Source organism: Sphaerodactylus townsendi, linkage group LG01, assembly GCF_021028975.2.
Source record: "Sphaerodactylus townsendi isolate TG3544 linkage group LG01, MPM_Stown_v2.3, whole genome shotgun sequence".
Taxonomy (NCBI): Eukaryota; Metazoa; Chordata; class Lepidosauria; order Squamata; family Sphaerodactylidae; genus Sphaerodactylus; species Sphaerodactylus townsendi.
This window is the reverse complement of record NC_059425.1, coordinates 29,953,916-29,974,675: the sequence shown is the minus strand read 5'-3', so window position 1 is coordinate 29,974,675 and position 20,760 is coordinate 29,953,916. Positions and strand designations below refer to the sequence as shown.

At 42.9% G+C, this 20,760-nt stretch overlaps 1 protein-coding gene across 1 annotated transcript in view; it reads right to left on the bottom strand.

The window, feature by feature from the left end:
* The window catches only part of NUGGC (nuclear GTPase, germinal center associated), a 35,104-nt gene that overhangs the window by 2,807 nt on the left and 11,537 nt on the right, over positions 1-20,760 (bottom strand). Inside the window, exons 5-16 of the mRNA XM_048504636.1 lie at positions 18,987-19,092; positions 17,360-17,582; positions 13,233-13,496; positions 11,691-11,882; positions 10,424-10,599; positions 9,910-9,928; positions 9,493-9,586; positions 5,387-5,442; positions 3,402-3,516; positions 1,517-1,569; positions 1,419-1,478; positions 613-777 (exon numbers count right to left, since the gene is read on the bottom strand). Of these exons, the coding sequence (XP_048360593.1) occupies positions 613-777; positions 1,419-1,478; positions 1,517-1,569; positions 3,402-3,516; positions 5,387-5,442; positions 9,493-9,586; positions 9,910-9,928; positions 10,424-10,599; positions 11,691-11,882; positions 13,233-13,496; positions 17,360-17,582; positions 18,987-19,092 (1,523 nt within the window). The remainder of the gene's footprint in view (positions 1-612; positions 778-1,418; positions 1,479-1,516; positions 1,570-3,401; positions 3,517-5,386; positions 5,443-9,492; positions 9,587-9,909; positions 9,929-10,423; positions 10,600-11,690; positions 11,883-13,232; positions 13,497-17,359; positions 17,583-18,986; positions 19,093-20,760) is intronic.

Below are 20,760 nucleotides of genomic sequence, written 5' to 3'. Positions count from 1 at the left end.
TCGAGGGCCCCGCAGAGGACTATGGATCAACTGCTGGTTCGTCCTCTTCTGATGAACAGCTGCTCTCATGCCTCCACTTCTGAAACACTCCTTCGCTGTCACTGGGGGGGGGGGGGTTAACAGGGGTGTGTGGTAGGCTCCTGTCATTTTCGCTGTGCGATACAGAGGGAGAACCGATCATGACACCAAGCCATTCACCACATCTTGTTGAAGGCTTCCACAGCCAAAATCAACTGACTGTGTGGGTTTTCAAGGCTACCACGGTTTGGCAGTTTTAGACCTCAGCCACACAGCTCAGAAAATTAACAACAGCCATACCCTATCATTTGAGCAGTTATTTGCAGTTCAGCATGTTCATTATAAATGATAAGGCTTACTTTCCTCATTTCAGAACTTGCTACAAATAATATCATGATTTTGCAATACTTCTGAAAACAGCAAATTAAAGCCAAGTGTTCCACAAGAGTTACCAGACTTCAAAGGGCATGTTCTTTGCCAACTTTAGGCCCAGTTTATCACATATCATTTCAATTGCTGCATCCTTACAATGGACGTTTGTCAAATGATCCATTCAGGACCAGGATACAATACTGCCAAAAGGATTTTCCTTACTGTGAGCATCTCAATGACAGTTTTCTTATATCTCTTTTTGGCTTGTTCCACGCCTTTACACAGAGGCTGCAGTATCTCATTAAAACATTTTTGAAGGCCATTCTCCAAAGAGTCGATTTCCTTCTTTATTAATTCTTCCACACCAATTTTCCGAAACACCAAGTCCTACAAGAGTAACAAAAAAAAAACCCCTCTCCATCAAGGTAATAATTAATTCATGGTGATGCAATGAGCCCAAAGAGAATTCAGTTGTGCGGAGTTGGTGGGAAGAGTACAGAAAAGAAACATAAGGGAATTCACCAGGTAATCTTTGATGGCAGGACTCTTATCTCGCCAATCGGAGGGCCATCAATGTCTGGAGGCAGCACCAGCAAATTTACACTCCCAGGGGGAATTACTATGGATGAGGGGTAGAGTCGCCAGCATGGAGCCTCCACGGTGACCCAGACATGGCACAGAAGCACCAGGTCAGCACCTCTTGCATCCCCACCAGCTCCATTGTGTAGTGGGGGTATTCCAGAGGAATGGCAGGGAGTGGAACGCCAGTGCCTGGGGCTTGGAGTTAATGCCACCTTTCTGAATGGTGTAAGTAGTAAGCCTTATGGAGGGATTTTCAACAGCAGGGTGGGTGGGTGTTTGACTTTCTGTGCCACTGAAAAGCCCTCTTGGAGAGGACAGATTGGCACCACAGCAGCACCATCCCCACCTGACAAGAGCTCAGGATTGCACACTTAGACTCTTAGCTGATTAGTTCTACCTGGCTGTTTGTTTTCTGATTCCTAGAGGAAGCTCTATCGCTCAAGTACCTCTGATGGTTGTGAGAGAGTTGGTACCAGCGTTTTTAGCCAGCTCTGAGAATTGCCCCATGCTTCAGCTCACATAATCTTTCACTCAGTTTCCTGGCTTCTCCTTCCAGATAGATCATCTTGACATAGTCTCTCTCCAGTTCTGGTATCTCTGAGACATTAAAATAAATAAAACATACAAGCAGCAAGAAATATTCTCTATCAATTTTTTTTACACTTGAAAGATTCTTCCTCCCCTTTAAAGCATTTCTCTTCTTAGGAATTCGCAAATTGTGACAAACTTTGGTAACATATAGAAATGGAGACTTATTTCTGTTTGATTCTATAAATCTCACATAATAGCCTTCAAGTCAATATAAGAGCTTGATGATAAACTAGGATGGCGGTATGCTTCTGAGCCTTGTCAGCCTCAAATTTACTTCTGTTTGATGATTTCTAAACATGATTAAGCAGTAACATGATGCCAGCCACAAGATGGCAGGTGAAATGATTAGGAACAAGGTTCACCAGACCCGACGGCCACACAGCCCTGGAAAGCCCACTACAAACCAGATGATTACAGTAAACTTCTGCAATTCCAGCACAAGGAGGCAACATCAAGGGAAAGACCTGGATTTTTATGTCCCATTGGTTGGCTCCCTCTAGGATATCCAGTAGGCCCACTGTGCAATATAGTCTGCTGGACTGGATGAAGATCCAGTGGTCTGATCCAGCAGGAGTTCATCATGTCGCGTTCTTATGCAATCCTATTAGATTGGACTTTGCAATCCTATTCAAGGTCCACTCACCCACTTTGCCCCATGTGGACTGCTCATCAGGATTATAACTCCAGACTTTCTCACCAGACTTCTGAGTAATTAGGAAAAAAGCAACAAAGGGGAATATCCCTGACTGCCCTGTGGTCAGCAGGGAGCTTCCCTGATCACCCCCTTAGAGTGTAAGGACTGAACTGCCTGGAACAGCAAATGGAAGTGTCTGACGAAGGCGGCATAACTGGTACTCAGAGAAAAAACTAGGGCACCAAAACAGTCTCCAAATGGTAGCCCAGCTTTACCTATCTTCAAAAGAAAGAAACCCATTGTAATCAGTAGCCATGGCTTCCCAAAATGACGAAAAGCAAGTTGGGGACAGTCTATGAGAAAAGGAAACCAACATGTTGTCGAGGAAGTTGGGCAGAAGTCCTTCTTCTGAAAGGCTGATTCCCAGGAGAAGACATCCCCTGACTTCTCTCCCACTTTTAGTAAACATTTGGCATGGAGTTGAAGGAAGACAGGGCAGCTTTGATCTCAGTTGTGAAAGCATTGGAATCCGGGCAGCTTGTACTGCCAGCTTTTAAAGGAATGGAGAAGGAAAATACCTCTGCTTGTTATTTTAGGATTTGGGTGAGGTACCCAAAGACTTTGACATGGATGTCTCCATCTGGAATTTGCAGAGCCAAAGATATGTCAAGCATTGCTAATTTGCTGCTTGCCAAAACTGAACCTTTTCAAGAGCCTTAGGATTGTCTGGCAGAGGCACATCATTCCCAGGCAATTTGGTAGTGATGTATTGCCATAAAGAGAGCCACCTTCATTTTCAAGGAAGCACTGGAGTAAAAACTTATGACCAACTAAGCCAATTTTCTTCCCCTCTTTTCCTGAGGGGAAGTTCCATACAGGACCACCTACAGGTCCTATCCTGCCTGGCCTTCAGTTAGGAGAAAGGCACAGGAGTTTCGGAAGAAGATGAAACTGGAACCAGGCAGCAAGTCTTATGACTAAAATGTTAGCCATATTGAAAGTATAAGTCACACAGTCACCATTTGGGCAGGAATCTTCCCTTCCAAGGGGAGTGGGAGGGAGTGCTCTTCAGAGCTGCAAAGCAGAGAAAAAGCTTGGAGCCCTTTCCATGGCAGGCCTGCACTAGCACAGTCCCAATGTGGGACTGCACAGAAAACCCATGGAGATGAAAAAAGTTTCACTATCTTGTCAGGGATTTCATCACCTGTTTCTTCCTGACTGAGGATCCTTAACGGAGATTCTTTCCAGAATTCTCGGGCACTAACTGTATAAACCAATTTTGGCTTGTTAAGGACTTCTGCATCAGGTGGCAGCTTTCTCTGAAAGACACAAATTAAAAGATTTTTACAAAAATGTTCCCTCTTTTTGCTGTAGCACCTACAGCAGATCTCGAACAGAAAGGAATAATCCCTCACCTGTCCTTTCCTTTTTAGTGTCAAGCAGCCCTCTACTCTAGCACAAAATATGAAATGTTTGCTTTCTCCCATTTTCTTTCAAGTTTTAGTCTTTCTAAAATACGAAATATATGCCAATTAAGACAGAAAAGAAAAAAAGTAATGTCGGTTGCTTATAATAAAACATCCAGAGGAAATTTTATTTCCATATCTCTTGGTAGTTTCCAAAACTTTACTGAAAGCATTTCACATAAGTTCTGTGAACTTATTAGAAGCATTAGAAAAAAATACTTTAAGAGCTCTGATAGTATGTCTATTCAATCAAAAGCACCATATTTCATGAATGATGAATCCATTGAGGATTTTAACTTTTTCTGACTTGTCAGCAATAGCCAATTTAGCCAAGGCAAAAAGGATCATAACCAGCTCTATATTTGTCAGGACCATATATTATTTTACATAGCCCATCACATTAAACTCTGTGTCACAATCACAAACAAGGGGGCCAGAGGGGCCAATGGCAGAGTAAAAGGAGGCCATCTCATACACCTGCTAGAATTGGCAGAACCTTTTAAAGTCTTATAAGACCATGGACCAGAAGAACCTCTCCAAGAATAGGGTAGGCAACATGAACCATTTATCCAGCTTATCTTATGGAACTGAAATCTCTTTTTACATGGTTGTATTTACAGAACTTGACATCTGTGCAATATATATTTAAAAAATTAAAAGGAAGACCATGGTACAGAAGAATCTCTCCAAGACATGGGCTAGGGTCCTCATGTGCTTTGGTGACCAGCCCACTTATGTTCAAGAACTATATGTGGCACTTCTTCCTGATAAGACTAAAAAATGAGACTCTGGTGAAGTTCTTCCTGCCCTTGTGGGTCTTTGATTATGCATGCCCATACTCCTGCTTCTTCATTACCCAGAATAGGCACATGGAATCCTTTAGGTCCTGCACCAGCCCTAAACTTGCTGCTACAATATCCCAGAGATGTCTCAGGGTATCACTTGTTGCTTGTGCTGCAAGAAATCAAGCAGCTTCCTGCTGCTGACCTCCTGACAGCCTCTGCCACAGCCTCCTCAGCTACAGGAATCAGAGGCACATCACAACAGGAACCCCTATGCCATTCATGCAACTGGTCTCCTCCCTGCTCCAGGTAAGTCCAGAGGAGTTCATTCCCATTCAAATAAATCAGAGCCACAGTTTGTCTTGGTCAAGGTGGTTGGCACTATCCCTTTCTTTAAGGAATCATTCACTAGCTCCTGGACCCAGCCAGGAATGCTCCTCCAGCTAGCTGTGATAAACTATGGCAGGTGGGAAACTAGGAAATGGCAGGTGGGAAAATTGAAAAAAAAATCAGGTTTCAGGATTTTTAACCTGAACATTTTCAGAAACAGCCAAATTAAGCTGATTGGTATTGGCTTTATTCGGCTTTACCAAAAAATTCTGGGTTAAAAAAACCTCTGAAATTTACTGAGCACAAGATGTTGCGCTTTCCCCTCGTAATGACCTGTTCATAGCAAAGGAGTTCCAGAAATTTCTTTTTCTAATAAGCCATAAGCCATTTGTTCAGCACAGAAGACCAAACATGAGTGGGAGCTACAAGGTTCTAGGACCGTGGTGGCGAACCTTTGGCACTCCAGATGTTATGGACTACAATTCCCATCAGCCCCTTCCAGCATGGCTAGTTGGCCATGCTGGCAGGGGCTGATGGGAATTGTAGTCCATAACATCTGGAGTGCCAAAGGTTCGCCACCACTGTTCTAGGACTTCATGTGGGGAACTTACCTTCAGCTTCTGCATAATGCTTTTCTCTTTCTTGTTCTTCACATCTTGGTTCCTCTCTAAAAAATGGCATCATGCTCTATTCTTAATCTGTGTTTGGAAAAGGGTGCAGCAAGAATCACAGGTAGTGCACAGTTATATATCTAACCCGTGAATCCAGTGGTGGGATTCAAATAATTTAACAACAGGTTGTTTACAAGCACCATGTTAACCGGATTTGCCGAAGTGGTGCAAACCCGCTGAATCCCACCACTGACCGAAACCTATACCACTGAACTGATCAGGTGGATTGTCTGTTATTTTAAACTTTCAGGAAAAGAATTTCCCTGTGGGTCACTTTCCCCCAGTACTACTGATGGCCAGGACAAAGAACTGCCAAGACCCAGCAATTCTGCCAGTTTGTCTCAGATACTGCAATGGTAATTGGCAGCAGTGTGTGAGGGGGGCGGGGGACACCAATTACCATTGCAGTGTCCATGGACGTAGGTAAGGGGGGGTTCTTGGGTTTGAAACACCCCCCTCCCATTCATGTCCGAAGCTCCGCCCCTCCGTTTGTGGGTTTTTAAACATTTTTTAGTGCTTTTCTTGGTTTTGGCCTGCAGAGGCGCATTGTTTGAGCTTAGCGGTACCCAAACTTTCGAGGGATTGTTGGGGGGACTTTCTCTGATGTATACCTACCTGGGTTTCAGGTGAGGTTTGGTTTTGGGGGTCCAAAGTTATGGACTCCCAAAGGGGGTGCCCCATCCTCCATTGTTTTCAATGGGAGCTAATATAAGATGAAGGCTACATCTTTGAGGGTCCATACCTTTGAACATCCTGAACTAAACTTCACCAAACCTGGGATGTACTATCAGGAGAGTCTCTTATTGACACTTCACTCCAGGAGCCTTTTGTGAAGTTGGTCCAGGAGATCAAAGCTATGGACTCCCAAAGAGATGCCTCATCCCCCCATTGTTTCCAATGGGAGCTAATAGAAGATGGGAATTGGCACCTTTGAGGGTCCTAATAACTTTGCACCCCCCTGAACCAAACTTCAACCAAACCTGAATTTGGTAATCATTAGGAGAGACCTTCTAAGATAGATACTGAAAGTTTGGTGCTTCTGGCTTAACAACTGCACCCCCTGGGACGGCAGGCACCCCCCAAATTTCCTCTAGATTTTTCCTTTTAAATCCACCTTAGGCATGGATTTAAGGGAGAATCTGAGATCCTCAGTTAAGAAAGAAGAAGAAGAGTTTGGATTTATATCCCCCTTCTCTCCCATGTAGGAGACTCAAAGGGAGCTTTACAATCTTAGCTTGTCTCCCTTGCTCCCTCACAAGCACACCCCTGTGAGTGGGTGGGGCTGAGAGGAAACTCTGAAAAAGCTGTGGCTAGCCCAAGGAGTCACCCAGCTGGTGTGTGTGGGGAGTGCACACTGGGATAACTCACAATTCCCCAGATAAGCTCTCCACAGCCTCAGGGTGGCAGAGCAGGGAATCAAACCTGGTTCCTCCAGATTAGAATGCACTATGCTCTTAACCACTGCCTTGCGTGAAATTGATGCTGTTTCAAATTTGGGTGGATAATCCACCCAAAGCTGCATCACTTTCAATGTTGTTAATCTAGGGACCCCAGATTCTCCCTTTAAGGTGGATTTCTAAAAGAGAGGTTGGGCTCTCTAGTTTTAAACAATCCATTGAAAGTGATACTGGGTTTGGAGTGGATTCCAGCATCTGAGTGGCCCTGCCAGGCATAAAGGTACACGCCAGGCTCCATTTTTCCCTCTATGCCTCAAGTGCCCGAGGGAGACGGGCAGAGGAGGCGAGGAGTCTACCATCCCCTGACCTGGGAGAGCCAAGCTTTTATAGTAGCTAGGCCGAAGTGGGGCTTGGGGAGGAGAGTGGGGTGGGGGTGTGGCCCCACCCCGAACCTCCCATAAAAAAAAATCTATACCCTAAGGTCCTTGGCGGCAAGTCTGAGACAAAATGACCCCCCTCGGGAACTTGATAAGGAATTGGTAGCAGGTGTGGGAGGGGACACCAATTTCCATTGAGAAAGCAATTGGGAAATTCAATGCCCATTGTTGGTGCTTTTTTTGTGAAGTGCTCTGTTTGTGAGACCGCTTGGGGAGTCTCTTTGACTCTGGCTTGCTCCAGAGTGATTTTCATACTTTCTAGTCCCGCTCCTGAAACTGCACATACTGGAAGAAATTTGAAAAAGTTACAGAATAAATGGTATCTACTCCATTTGGGAAAGTATTATTAATAAAGTAACATAAAAAGAATACTAGCAGCAGTGTGCATGTTCCTGCCTAGGGACAGTGGGGTGTACCCTATAAGTCCCCAAAGGCTGCATTCATTTGGTCACAACATGGGGCCAACATTTGAGATCTTGTGTAAGTTTTAAATGTTTTTAAGTGTTTTTTCACGTTCTGGCCTGCAGGGGGTGCATTTTTAAAGCTAGTAACACCAAAAATTCTGAGGTGTACTGTCTGTTAACTATTCCTAATGATGCCAAATTCCAAAGTTTGGTGAAGTTATGTCTCAGGGGGACCAAAGTTATGGTCCCTCAAATGGGGTAGCCCCCATCTCAGATTAGCTCCCATTGAAAACAATGTGGGATGAGGGCAGTGCATTTGGGAATCCATAACTTTGCTGCCCCTGAACCAAACATCTGAAACTTCGAGGTGGGTACTCATCAGAGAGCAATCTCTGGATGATGCCCTGGAAATCATGGTGCCAATTAGCTTTTAAAAATGCGCCTCCCTGCAGGCAGACAAAAAAACAATTGCATACCCCCAAAAAACAAATACCTTGCCCATTCACATTTGTTCATATTTGGGCAGGACTTGTAATCAGACAATTTTTTGTCCTGAATGTGCTCCAATTTGCCCAGATTCAGCCCGAGATCTAAGCTGTTGTTTTCATCTGAATCTCCAACCCCTCAAAAAGGTGATGCTGTTTTCAGGGTGGGGAGAATCACCAAACAGCATCACTCTTCTATTCTGTTTTGTTTAACCGGGGACCCCAGATTCTCCCTTTAAGGTAGATTTAAAAAGAAGAATCTTGAGCTCCCTAGCTCTTAACACCACCATTGAAAAGTGATGCTGTTTGGGGAGTGGATTCCACTGAGAATGTTTTGTGAGAGATGATGCTGACATTTGTTCTGGTAAAATGTTCTATTGCTGGGGTGATTTGTAGACAGATTTACATGCTTAATACCCACTCTCTGCAACTGACTTGGAGTTGTTTTCTCAGGCTAACAACCTACCTCATAGGGTTGTTGTGATTAGAAAATTAGGAAAAGAGTTGGTGGGGAGTCATATATGTTTTGATGGGAGTGGGAGGTGTTTTGTGAACTGGTACAAAAATCATTGTTTGGTCATGGTGGGGGAGGGTGGCCTGTCATGCCAGTGGGGGGGGGGCCAAACTCGGAGGTTTTGTCCCCTGGCTACCGGTCTGCCACAAATTACGCCCCTGACTAGTAGCAAAGCCCATTGCAGGAAAGAGGCAATGGTTCCTAGCAAAGGGTCAAAGAGGAAGCATCTCTGCCCACAATGGGCTACATTAGGGTTGAAGCATCCCCCACCCCACCCTTCTTCACAGTGCACCACTTACCTGAGTCTGGTTCTGTGGCTTAAGGGTGGGAGAGGTGTGACTTGGGGTAGGTGGGAAGGTGAGGATAGGGGTAGAGGGAGAGGAATGGCATGGGGTGGGGTGGGGGAGGGTGGCAAAGTGAAGGTTGGAGTGGGGGAAGGGTGGAGAGGAGTGGCTTGGGGTGGAGGAGGGGGAGAGTGGCAAGGTGAGTGTTGGGGTGGGGGTTGAAAGGTGTGGCTAGAGTTGGGGGAAGGACAGCAAGGTGAGTTTGGGGTGAGGAGTATTGAAAGGTGTGGTTAGGAGTGGGGGAGGGTGGCAAGGTGAGTTGTGCGAGAGGGTTGAAAGATGTTGCTAGAGGTGGGGGAGAGTGGGATGTAGATGATTGGGGTGAAGGGGGGCAGGGGGCATTTGCCAGGCCCTCCGCAGCCCAGCTTGACTTGGGGATGTGGGAGGGGGCGGCATTTGATGGGCCCTGCATGGCCCGGCGCACTTGGGGGTGGGAAGGGGCAGTGGCAGCGGCATTTTCCTGACCTTCCGCGGCGGCGGCATTTTCCTGACTTGGGCTGGAAGGGTGGGACAGTGATTGCCGGGCCCTCTGGATGCACTGGGCTTGGGCATCCAAACCCTTAGACAATTAAATATAAAGATGATTAGCTAACTTGTGCCCCCCATTTTGTTTTTCATTTTAGCATTTCACACTCTTCCACAAAGGACTGGCAATGAGACAGAAAAGAGAGTGACAGGGGTTTTTTCTTTTTAAAATTTTCACTCAACCCAGGAACTGACACAAGCTCTATCCTTCAACCATCAATGAAACAAAACTTAGATTGGCTGTATTTACAGTAATTCATCCTACAAGTAAGAGCAAACAGATTGCTGATATGAAACTTTTGTCATGGAAGAGTTTGAAACAACCACATGGGTCAGGTTTTCAGAATTTATACTTACATTTTCATTTTTTCTTTCCCTGGAAATAAAAAAGATTTACTTAGAACAGCATAATAAATTAATTTCAAAATGTTTGTGGCAGAAAGCAGCCACCATACATTAGAAAGAACAGAGCCAGGGTTGTTTATGCATAGCATTCAGATCAGAATTGCAAGAAAATTCACAAAAATGAGAATTGTAAGTGACAATTTTCCTAGGTGGATAATTTTAAATTACAGTTATGTGACGTTAAATTAGACCAGTGGTTCTCAACCTGGGGGTCACGACCCTTTGGGGGGTCGAATGACCTTTTCACAGGGGTCGCCTAAGACTCTCTGCATCAGTGTTCTCCATCTGTAAAATGGATAAATGTTAGAGTTGGGGGTCACCACAACATGAGGAACTGAATAAAAGGGTCGCGGCATTAGGAAGGTTGAGAACCAATGAATTAGACTATGCAGTTCTTTCCCAGTGTCAGTGGAGAGGTTTGCACCGTAGCACTCATCATTTCAACAAGACGGATCTTTGCAAATACCTTCTGTATTCATCAAGATCTATTTTATCTGATTTGCTGACCACCAGGGCAATGTCAGTGCACATCCCTCCTGGAAAGGCCTTGATGCTTTCTTCCAGTAACTGGTCCTGGGTCTTCTCTCCAACAACACGCTCAATGTCACTGACAATCCAGATGACTGAACATTTGTTAATGCTCTTTTAAAATAAAAGGGAAATTCATTGCATCAGATAATGAACTCTCAGAAAGACAATCCTATATCTTAGGTCTACAAACTTTGGTCAGAATCAAAGATCTCTGTAAAGGAAACTTTACAATTTTGACTGGAAGATGATCATTCTTCATTTGAACTATACAGAGATGGAAATTCACCATACTGAGGCATCGTTAAAGGGATACAGATAAATGTAACATAGGATACCATATAGGGGAGGACCTAAGGGCTTATTTTCAATCCTTGGCACCTCCAACTAATGACTAGGGAATGACTCCTTGACTACTGCTGCTAACAAACTTTAACTGGCTGTTGTGGATTTTCTAGAGTGTGGGGCAGTGGCATAGTGAGAAGGGGCCAGGGGGCATCCAACCCTGGGCACAAGAAATTGGGTTCATGTGGGGGGCAGAAACCGCCCCACACACAGCTCCCTCTCCTCCCTTGCGCTGCCCTACCCCACCAGCTAGGCCCCGCAACCCATAGCAGGCTGTTTTTGCAGTGGGGCGGGACTCCATGGAGCGGTGGGGTGCCACAGGGGGTGGGGCCCGGGTGCCATTTTGCCCCAGGCACCATTTCCCCCGCCCCCATCCCCCTGGTGTGCGACCATGGTTTTGGGTCACACAGCCTGGAAAACCCACAACAGCCAGGTCATTCTGGCTATGAAGCTTTCTACAATACAATTTCTCTTATTTGTTTGTCATACACCACATGGTAGTACTCGAGCAGGAGGCAGGACAGTTTGGGAAGACATTGCCTGCCTCTGAACATGTGTACTGTGATATCTTCAATTTTTCAGAACCGCCCTTCCTGCTTCTCCTATTTTTGAATTTATTTTTTGACCCAAATAGAAGAGTTTCAAAACAGACCTCAAATTCCTACAAAGAAGAAAAGAAACATATTGCTGGCTTTCAGGTAGAAACTGGGTAAAGAGGAATTAACAACATTTCTGTTAGCAATGCTAAAGTGGGAGAGAGATTTTGAACTAAGTTGTTGGGGGCTTTTCTCAATGAAATCAAAGGATAAAAGACATGTCAAATATCAGAATATTTTCACACCTTCCCTGTAAATAGTCACCTCTTTCCACATTTCATCCCTTTTGCTATTGAAGTCCCCTGTACCAGGAATATCCAAAAATATGATGCCTTCTGGAAGGATTTCTGATCTTGGAATAGTCACTTCTACATTCTTGATCAGCGGCCAGAGACAATCAGTGCCTTTATCCCGAACACGAATATACTTATCCAGTTCTTTGGAGAATTCCTCTTCCTGTAACACAAAAATCAATACACTGAAGAGGTTAAACTGGGCTTCTAAAGGGATTTCAATCCAATGTACCCCCTGCTGTTAATGTTATGAATATCAAGAATGGCCAGCAATCATGTATTTTTCTTCCTCATGTGATTGTTTTTGCATGGAGTTAAACATCAAATATTTTGTTGATCTAACCAACTAATTCAATTCCCCCAGGGGAATTTCAGGGGGATTTCAGGGGAATTTCTGGGGGAAAAAAACCCCTTTCACATCTGATATGAGAACACAATAGGAAAACCTTCAGTGTACATGAGCCTCAAGATTCTCCACCCACCCTGTTTTAATTTCTTTTTATTTCGAGGAACATAGGAATAACACAATACCTTTTAAAAACCCTTGAAAGAAAACTTCCCTGTATTTGCAAAGTTACTTCCAGAGGATTCCCGCCCCTGCCAAAAAAGCAGACTGAACTATGAGCAATTCTTTTCTGTTTTTTAAATAAAAACTTTCACCAGCATGAGTAACTCTGCACAGGAATACCAGGTGTTTGAAGAGGCAACTGTAGACAATCTCATAGATTTCCCCTATTTTTTAAAATGCAGGCTAAGTGCAAATCTAGACATCATGACAGCTGTGAGTCTGACTTCTGGCTGCCAGTACCATTTTAAAGAAAATTTGAGCCATCTAAAAAAAATTGCAATGGCCCATTGGGCTCTTCTCCTCCCCCTCCCCCCAAATCCCCCATGCCTTTCAAATATTGAAAGAGAAGTGGATGGGGCTGATTCGCTTGAACAGGTATGGAGAGGAAACAAGTTATCCTGGTCCCGGTGTGCTATGGGCCTGATCAGAGTCAGGACCTCACCAAATTTTTTCAATGGCCAAAATCTTCCAAAAATGGTGCTAGTGGCCATGAGTTGACTGCCATAATATCTACTGGGACTCTGATGTGTGGGGGATTCTTTTCTCTTATGCTTATTCCTGCAATTGCTGCAAGGAGCTGGCCCTTTGCTGTCATCATCAACAATGAATAATTGACTAGAAGACCTGCAACTGTACTGTTTGCCTTTCATACACAAGAAACTGCTTGTGCCAATAGTGTCCTGCCCAGAAAGTTCATTTTTAAAAAATACAAAGGAAGAGGCTGTTAGAGGTCTGTGAACAGATACAGGATGACATCATGTGGAATGTCATCATGATGACATTTGCTATTTTAAACCTCATGTTTCCACATGACATCATGTGGCAACATGAGGTTTAAAATAGCAAATGGGTCAAGTAGCTGAAGTATGGACATTCCTGGGTGCAAGAACAGTCCCCACTCAAGACATCAGACAATGAAGGCAAATGGAAGAAGACAGCACTCACTTTTTGTTTCTTGATAGAAATTATTCTTCTGGGAGGAATAGAAACCTTCCATGCAGTCCTCAATAAGGTTTCATAATCCTTTTTTTCAGCTCCCTCCCCATAAAGAGTACGGAGCTTTTCAGCGGCATCGTTCACACATTCATTACAGTCATTGTCATCTTCTTCTTCTTCGTCGTCGTCGTCATCATCATCATCATCATCACCACCATCATTTCCATTCTTGCTCAAAACCTCCACAAGATTCTTAAGCTCTTCTTTCCACTCCTATCAGTGAGGTATCAGGTAAAGAGGCTTTTAAACTTAGAGTAGATATTGACATACATAGAAACAGGAGAGATTGTAAGCAGTTTTGCTGTGCAACAAATTCTATTTCTCTCCACCTTTATTCATAAACAGACACATGTACGAGACTCCAGAGTGAAACCAAAACAGGAAGTAATTGTGCATGAATGTACAGCGCTAATTCAGAGCTAGATTGCAGAAAAATGAAAAAAGGGGGGTTAATCTTCAACTCCTGCTTGGCTGTGCTAATCAAAACCACTCTTCTCATTGCTATCAATGTTTTAAAGGAAAAAGAAAGGGTTGGCTAATCCTAGTGCAAAGAACTCGGTTTCACTTAGCCAAACCGAAAGGAGGTTGTAGTTTGTTTTTCAGATATTAAACACATTTCTCTCAAACGTTGAAATTAGCTGGAAAGAGGGAGCTTTTGTCAATTGTTATTCATACAAGGGTCAGCCACTCAACCTGACACAATTTGATTTTGAGAAAAGGCATTCTTCATTTGCAAACTTAAAGCCAAGTTTATGCTGGTTTACTTCCAGTTAACCTCTCCTCCCACATCTTCCCATTAACATGCTGCTACTAGAGCTCCGTGCTTCCCCAACCAAGATACGCAAAAGATCTTTCCAGCCTCCTGATGCTGGAAGCAATTCTCCCCAAATCTTTTGACATGAAAGATACCTACTTAAGTAGTGTGTGGGGAAGGATGACACATCTAGATGTGAAGTGTCTCTCTGAGTGAAATCAATGTGACCCAAGGTGGCCTTTTTTCCATCATCGTCAGGCCAGTCTCGGTGGCTGGTCTCTTTACCTTTCCTAGGCTGACCTGGTCACAGTGATCCATGCTACGGTCACCTCCAGGTTACACCACTGTAATCTTCACTCTATGGGCACCTTCCCTTGTGGCTGATCTGGAAGCTGAAACTGGTCTAGCGTGTGGTGGCCCAGCTCCGCACAGGTGGCACAGGGACCACATCTCCGCCGTGTTGTGCCGCCTGAACTGGCTCCCAGTGGAATAACACGGATCACACCTTTCCAAGGTGTTGAGTATTGACCTTTAAAGGCCCTTTGCGTGACCTGGGGCCCTCATACCTCTCAAGTCCATCTTGCCCTCAAATGTGTCCCTATTTGGCCCTCAGCCGTTCTGCAGCAGAGGCAAATCTGCTGGTGGTCCCCAACCCTTCAATGATGTGGCCGACGCCTTGAGTCATTGTGGCTAATATATAAGACCATGAAATAATTTCTGTTGTTTCATAGGTGAATTATAACTATAATGTTCTTTGAAATTGATAATATATTGCTGCTTGTAGTTAACAAAATCCACTTCAAGAAATAGGTTATGATGGCACTACCTCTCTTATAGTTGTGCTATAAATTTTGTAGTATTGACCACAAAATTTTAGCTTAAGGGGGCATGTGGAGAAAAGCCTAACAGTATCTGATTCCAACAATGCTTTGAAATCATTTGCACCTGATGATTGCATGCTGGGAGAAATTTTCAGAGAGCAAATGTTCTATCTGTGGAAACAACTGCTGGCAAGTGAGAGACTGATGACCCTCAGTGATGATGATGGTGAGAGGCCAGGGATGTACTCCAGAGAGCCATCAGTAATCAGAGGAGCCAGACAGGAAAGCCTGGAGATGGACGATTCATCAGTGCCGACCAGCACAGAGGGATAGATTAAAATGCTTCAAACCATTATGAACACTCAGCAGACCACCATGAACCTGTTAGTACAGGACAGACAGAGAGAGGCAGATGCAGCGTGGCTAAAAAAGCGGTTTCCTCAGTACCAAGCAGGTGAGTCTGTACAGAGCTTTTTAGCTTCATTTGAAGCTGAATTAAAAGATAATGAGGTCCCCAAATAAGAATATATACAAGCCCTATGGCCGTGTGTGTCTGCCAAACTGGCACAACTCTTGGGCGAATTAACTCTCAAGGGGGAAGCTACTTTTGAGAACTTTAAGAAACAAGCCTTAGCCTGGTTTGGGAAAACAGAGACTCAGTTGAGAGACAAATTTAGGAGAGCTTTTCCCAGGGTCAAAGAAAATTATACTGCTTTTATGGCCCGACTCAAGCATACTGCTCAACAATGGTTTAGAGCTGCCAATGTGAAATCAGTGGAGCAAGTGTGCCAATTAATTGTAAAAGAACAATTTTTTCAAATTCTTCCAGAAGATATTTCTACTATTGTCCAGTCTAAGGACGGCTTTGATTCATCTGAATTGGCACCCTTTGTCAATCATATGGCCAGTATAAAAAGTAAAGAGGAAATAAAGGTTCGTTTCACCCAAGGAAAGCATGTGTATTTTAAAAACACTTATAAGATTCCTGAACCAAACAGTAGGGCTTTTGCACCAAAGAGAGACTCGCCTTGGAAACCTAGTTGGCCAACGAAGCCATCTACATCTAAAATGATTGTTTGCTTTAACTGTAGCAAAAAGGGACATTACCATAATAATTGCCCTGATTTGAAGGTGGTAATGAGAAAGGCAAGACAACCATGACCTGACACTGAGATGAAAGTCAAAAGACTCCGAGATCACAGACACCAGGCCCAGTCTGCTGATTCAAGCGTTGTGGTGAGAGCAAGAAAATCACAGCTTGTGAACATCGATCATGTTATTTCAGAAAAATCAGAGACAATGAGTGGGGGCTTTCCGCACCATGAAAGTTCTTCTTGGGGGAAAAGTTTGGATGGATGGTTGTATTGATACTGGCGCAGACTTGAGCTTAATAAATAGAAAATTGTTAAATATCATTGATCATAAGATTGGGGGGAAAGTGCGCATTACCCCTTCTAGGTATCTAGATTTGGCACTGATTCATATTGAGACACCTAGAGTTAAACAAAATTCTGAAACACAATTTATTATTGGGGCTGATATATTGTATTTGTCAAGTGAAATGAAATCAATTGTTACTAGGTTCCAAAGAAAGAAAGGGAAAAAAAAGTCGAGAGGGTACGAAGGACTCCAAAGGTGTAAAAGATCAAACTTTGCCAAAGTCAGCCTGGAAAATTAAGGTTCAGTTTGGTTCAGTCTCTGTTTTATGATACTGTCTAGTTCCAGTTCTTTTCATTTTCTATCATGGTTAGGTCAACAAAGTTACTTTCTTGTTAAGTATCTGTCTCCCCTTCCTTCCAACAGATTTAAATGATCCATTTGTATCCTGGGACTTATGCTCTAGTTCTCCATATGTAAGGAACATTCTTCACATGACAGGCCTGACATGAGGACTGACCGGCATAATCATGCAGCTCAAGATGCATAACCTGGTGTCATCATACCAACCATTCAGGCAAAAAGTGCAAGTGCAAAAAAGAGTCAACAGCCTTCCTAACAATTAAGTTTTAACTTCCAGTCCTAAAACAAACTGGCCTGCCAAGACTCTTAAGGCAATCAAGGACAGCTGTGTGTTCCCTTGTTGCTGCCCTAAAGTCTAGCTGGAGTTAGCAGAAAACGAGAATACACCCTGGAGTGGTTCTCAAGTTGCCTTTTAGGCATCTTCTGTCTTTTTTGGCTGAACCTTTTGCTGTTTAAACACTTTAAAATAAAGCAAGTATGACAAAGTCTCCTTCAGTCTCTTGTGTTTTCTAAATCCAAAGGAGTCTAAGCCAGGTAGCTCTGTCCTTGCTGTTTTTCACTGCTCAAGGAAACAGCATGTAATACAGACATGTCATGAGCCACAGGAATGAGGTCTTCCTCTGAGAAGGTTATTTCACATGTATCAGATCTGGATTGCATCCAGAATTTATAGTACAGTCTGAGATCTCTTGAGATCTAAGGACTCCCAGTTACCTAATTTAAGTCAGTTTCTTTGCTTCATATAGAATAATCATACTCACATTATCTGAGAGAAGATGAACTGTGGCTTCATACTGGTCAGCCCTACTTGTCTTTACCTCTACCACACACGAAGTGCAAACACTGCTCCCAGACACCGGCAGGAACAGCTTCTTCCCTAGAATGGCATTAAGCAGGGATGTCTTCCCTGCCCCTGTTCGTCCACAAAGCCCAATGCGTATGGGGTCCAAGGAAGTCTTTTCCTGCAAGTGGGTCAGACGTGTCCTGTGGAAGAAAAAGTGATTTTACGTAGACACCAACAACAGTAGCTCGTCTATGATCACACTGAATCAGCCCACCTTTATTATTATTATTATGGTAGATTTCACAGCTGCCAGATCTTTAGCTGGTTGTTGGCCTTCATTACAATTCGAGCCTCACCCAGAGGCCTAGGAAGTTGTAATGTATCGGCGTAGTATTCATGCTGATCCCAGCAGGGCTGCCTTCTGAATTTGAGATGTTAATTTTGTCAATTCAAAGATGTTTCAAGTGCTGCCCTAGTGCTTTTGGGATGGCGCCCAGCGTGCCGATTACCACTGGGACAAACTCAGCTGGTTTGTGCCATAGACGCTGAAGCTCGATTTTCAAATCATGGGGGGGGGGGTGGGGGGGGTGGGGGTGGTGGTGGTTGTTGTACTATCCACACCCAAAGGGTACAGATACACATAACAGTAATAACATTAAAACAAACAGAAGTTCAATGTTAAGCTAAAGAAGCATGGCAAAGCTTAGGTTTTGACAGCCTAATTAGTAACCAAGAAAAACATGTGAGACAGTATACTTACTGCTCACATAGCACAGGAGTTAAGTTTCAGACATATATGTATGTGTGTATATTCTCAACATGAAGAAACACAAAAACAACAACAATAAACATACACACTTTCACACCTCACCGCACAGTCCAAAGCATAATTATAAAATACCAAAAAAAGAAAAGCAAAAAACAAAGTAAAAGAAAACAAGAAAATATCCAAATAACAACTTCCTGCTGTCTCTGTATTGAATTCTAATCCATTCTAGGTTCATGTATCTAATTAAAGTAAAACATCTTATCAGTTACACTCTATATCATCTCTAATATACTATTTCAGTCTGTTGTTCTCTTTTAAGTCTCAAATCCCGTGATTATAACTCTTCTACCATATTTTCTCAATAGATAATCTGTAAAAGGTTTCCAATTTCTCTCTTACTGTCTTTCATTAAAATTGTTAGTTTTGTTATTTCTGAATATTCTGTGACCTTCTGTATCCAGTCTTCCTTGGTTGGTACTTTTTCTTTTCTCCACTTCTGAGCATACAATGTCATTGCAGCAGTACATATATACATAAAAAGCAGTCTATATTGATTTGGGATATCATCTCCAATTAATTGCAGAACGAAGTTAAGTTTCAGCTTAATTAATATTTCCACTTAATTTGGAACATGGCCTAATTTCTAAGTGGCTTAGACCTCCTAAACTAAAAGGCTTTTTTCCATAAATTCTTGATCCTTGGTTCAGCCAGGGAAAAGAAACGGGAGATTAGAGGCATCAGTTTGGTCTTGAAAAATATACCGGTAGTTCTAATTTCTGCAACCACGTTTAAAGATGTATCTGAAAACTGAACAGAAATTAGGAAGAAGACTCACTTGAGATAGAGAACTTCTAGCGGCATATCATCTCGAGATAAAACTTTGGATAATTTCTCATATGTCCTATTGAGGATCTTCCTTGTCTGTGATTCCAAATTTTCATCTAAAGAGCAGAATGACAGAAAGAATTTATAATTGAATTATTCTGGACAGATGGATAGCATAAGTGTACAAAGTCGTGACAATTAAGAGGTATGTCTGGCATGTTACTGCTGTGAATTGAATTATTCTGGACAAATACAGGTTAGAAACAAATTAAGAAATTTCCCACAGATAAAAAGACAAGACACATAGCAAGACATAACCATTCACTTCCCTGTCTACTCTCAGATGTGTGAGTTTCAACTTAGTATACTCCCCCACATTATAAACCATTCTGTTATATATTCGTTATGACTGTTTCTTAAGTCAACACAATTTACATATTTAGCCCATTCATTTATATTATCCTAATATTATTTAACACAATTGCTCCTAGTCTTCTATCCCCACCCCTGTTAAACTTACCCTTAAATTGTTTTAATACATAAATCAAGAAAGGAGACCAAGTCATAGAGTTTGCAGCAATTCCCAGAACTACTCCCTGTCACTTCTGGGTAGCTCTTGGAATTATTAGAAACTCTATGGTAAGAACTTCCTGTAAATAGATGAGACTTTATTTATTTTTCCCCACCAGTTTTCTCCAGGGGGATGCTACACCCCCACAACCCTCCCACCAGTTGGCAAGCAGTACCTGACAACCCTAGAAAGACCTCTTAAGGGGGACCTCTAATTCAGCTCCATCTTTATTTCCTATGTCAGGCTTCCCCACCCCCACGGTTTGTGATATTGGCCACAGTAAAATTAAGATGGGATTCCAATGAAATTTCACACAGTTTAAAGGCACTTTGAGCATGGCAAAAAGGAAACAGCAGAAATGCATCTACTCGAAGGTAATTAAGTCATCTATGGTACTTTCCCACCTAAAATTCCAGCACCATCTCAATGATTTAATGTGATACAAGCCCTAACACATGGAATGTCATCCACTGTCACTACCACGACCACCCCCCACTCCACCTGAGAGTTCATCAGATGAGAACCTACTCAAGGCTCACAGAGAGGACCCAGCTGTGTCAACAGAGCAGGAAGATTTACAGTCACAGGCACCTGGCTCAGAGCTTATCAGAAGCAAGTCAAGTATTTATTGTTTGAGCCATTGGCTATAACAATACAGAAATACATGCAGTTAAAACAGTAACTTAGTTAAAACAATAATTTAAATTAAAACAATAATTTAGTTTTACATTAAAATATAAATTATTAGTGTTCGCAATCTCTAAATTAAAATGCCCCATCAAGTACGTCAGATGTTTTTGCAGCTTCTTCAGCTCATCTAAGTTACTCTCCAGTACTTTAGAACATCAGTTCAAACAGCGCTTTAAATACTTTGCTCGTAGTTTCCTAGCCGCCAGGGCAAAGAGAGCCATCTTATAAGAAACATAGGAATCCATATCAGATAATAAGAAAATCAGTTTCTCTACATCAGACAAAAAAGCTGTCCTCGGTAGTATTGGCTCCAAAAACCTTTTCCTTATTTCAGAATATAAAGGACAGGAGAGTATGTAATGGAAGAGATCCTCAGGCTCTTGTTTTCCACAGATACAAAAGCGCTGAGAAAATGGTACTCGTGTGTATCTGCCACTAAGCACAGCTGAAGGCATTGATTGAAATCTAATAGAAGTATAAGCTATTCTTAGATTTCTTGTTAGTGTAGTGGTCAGATATGTAG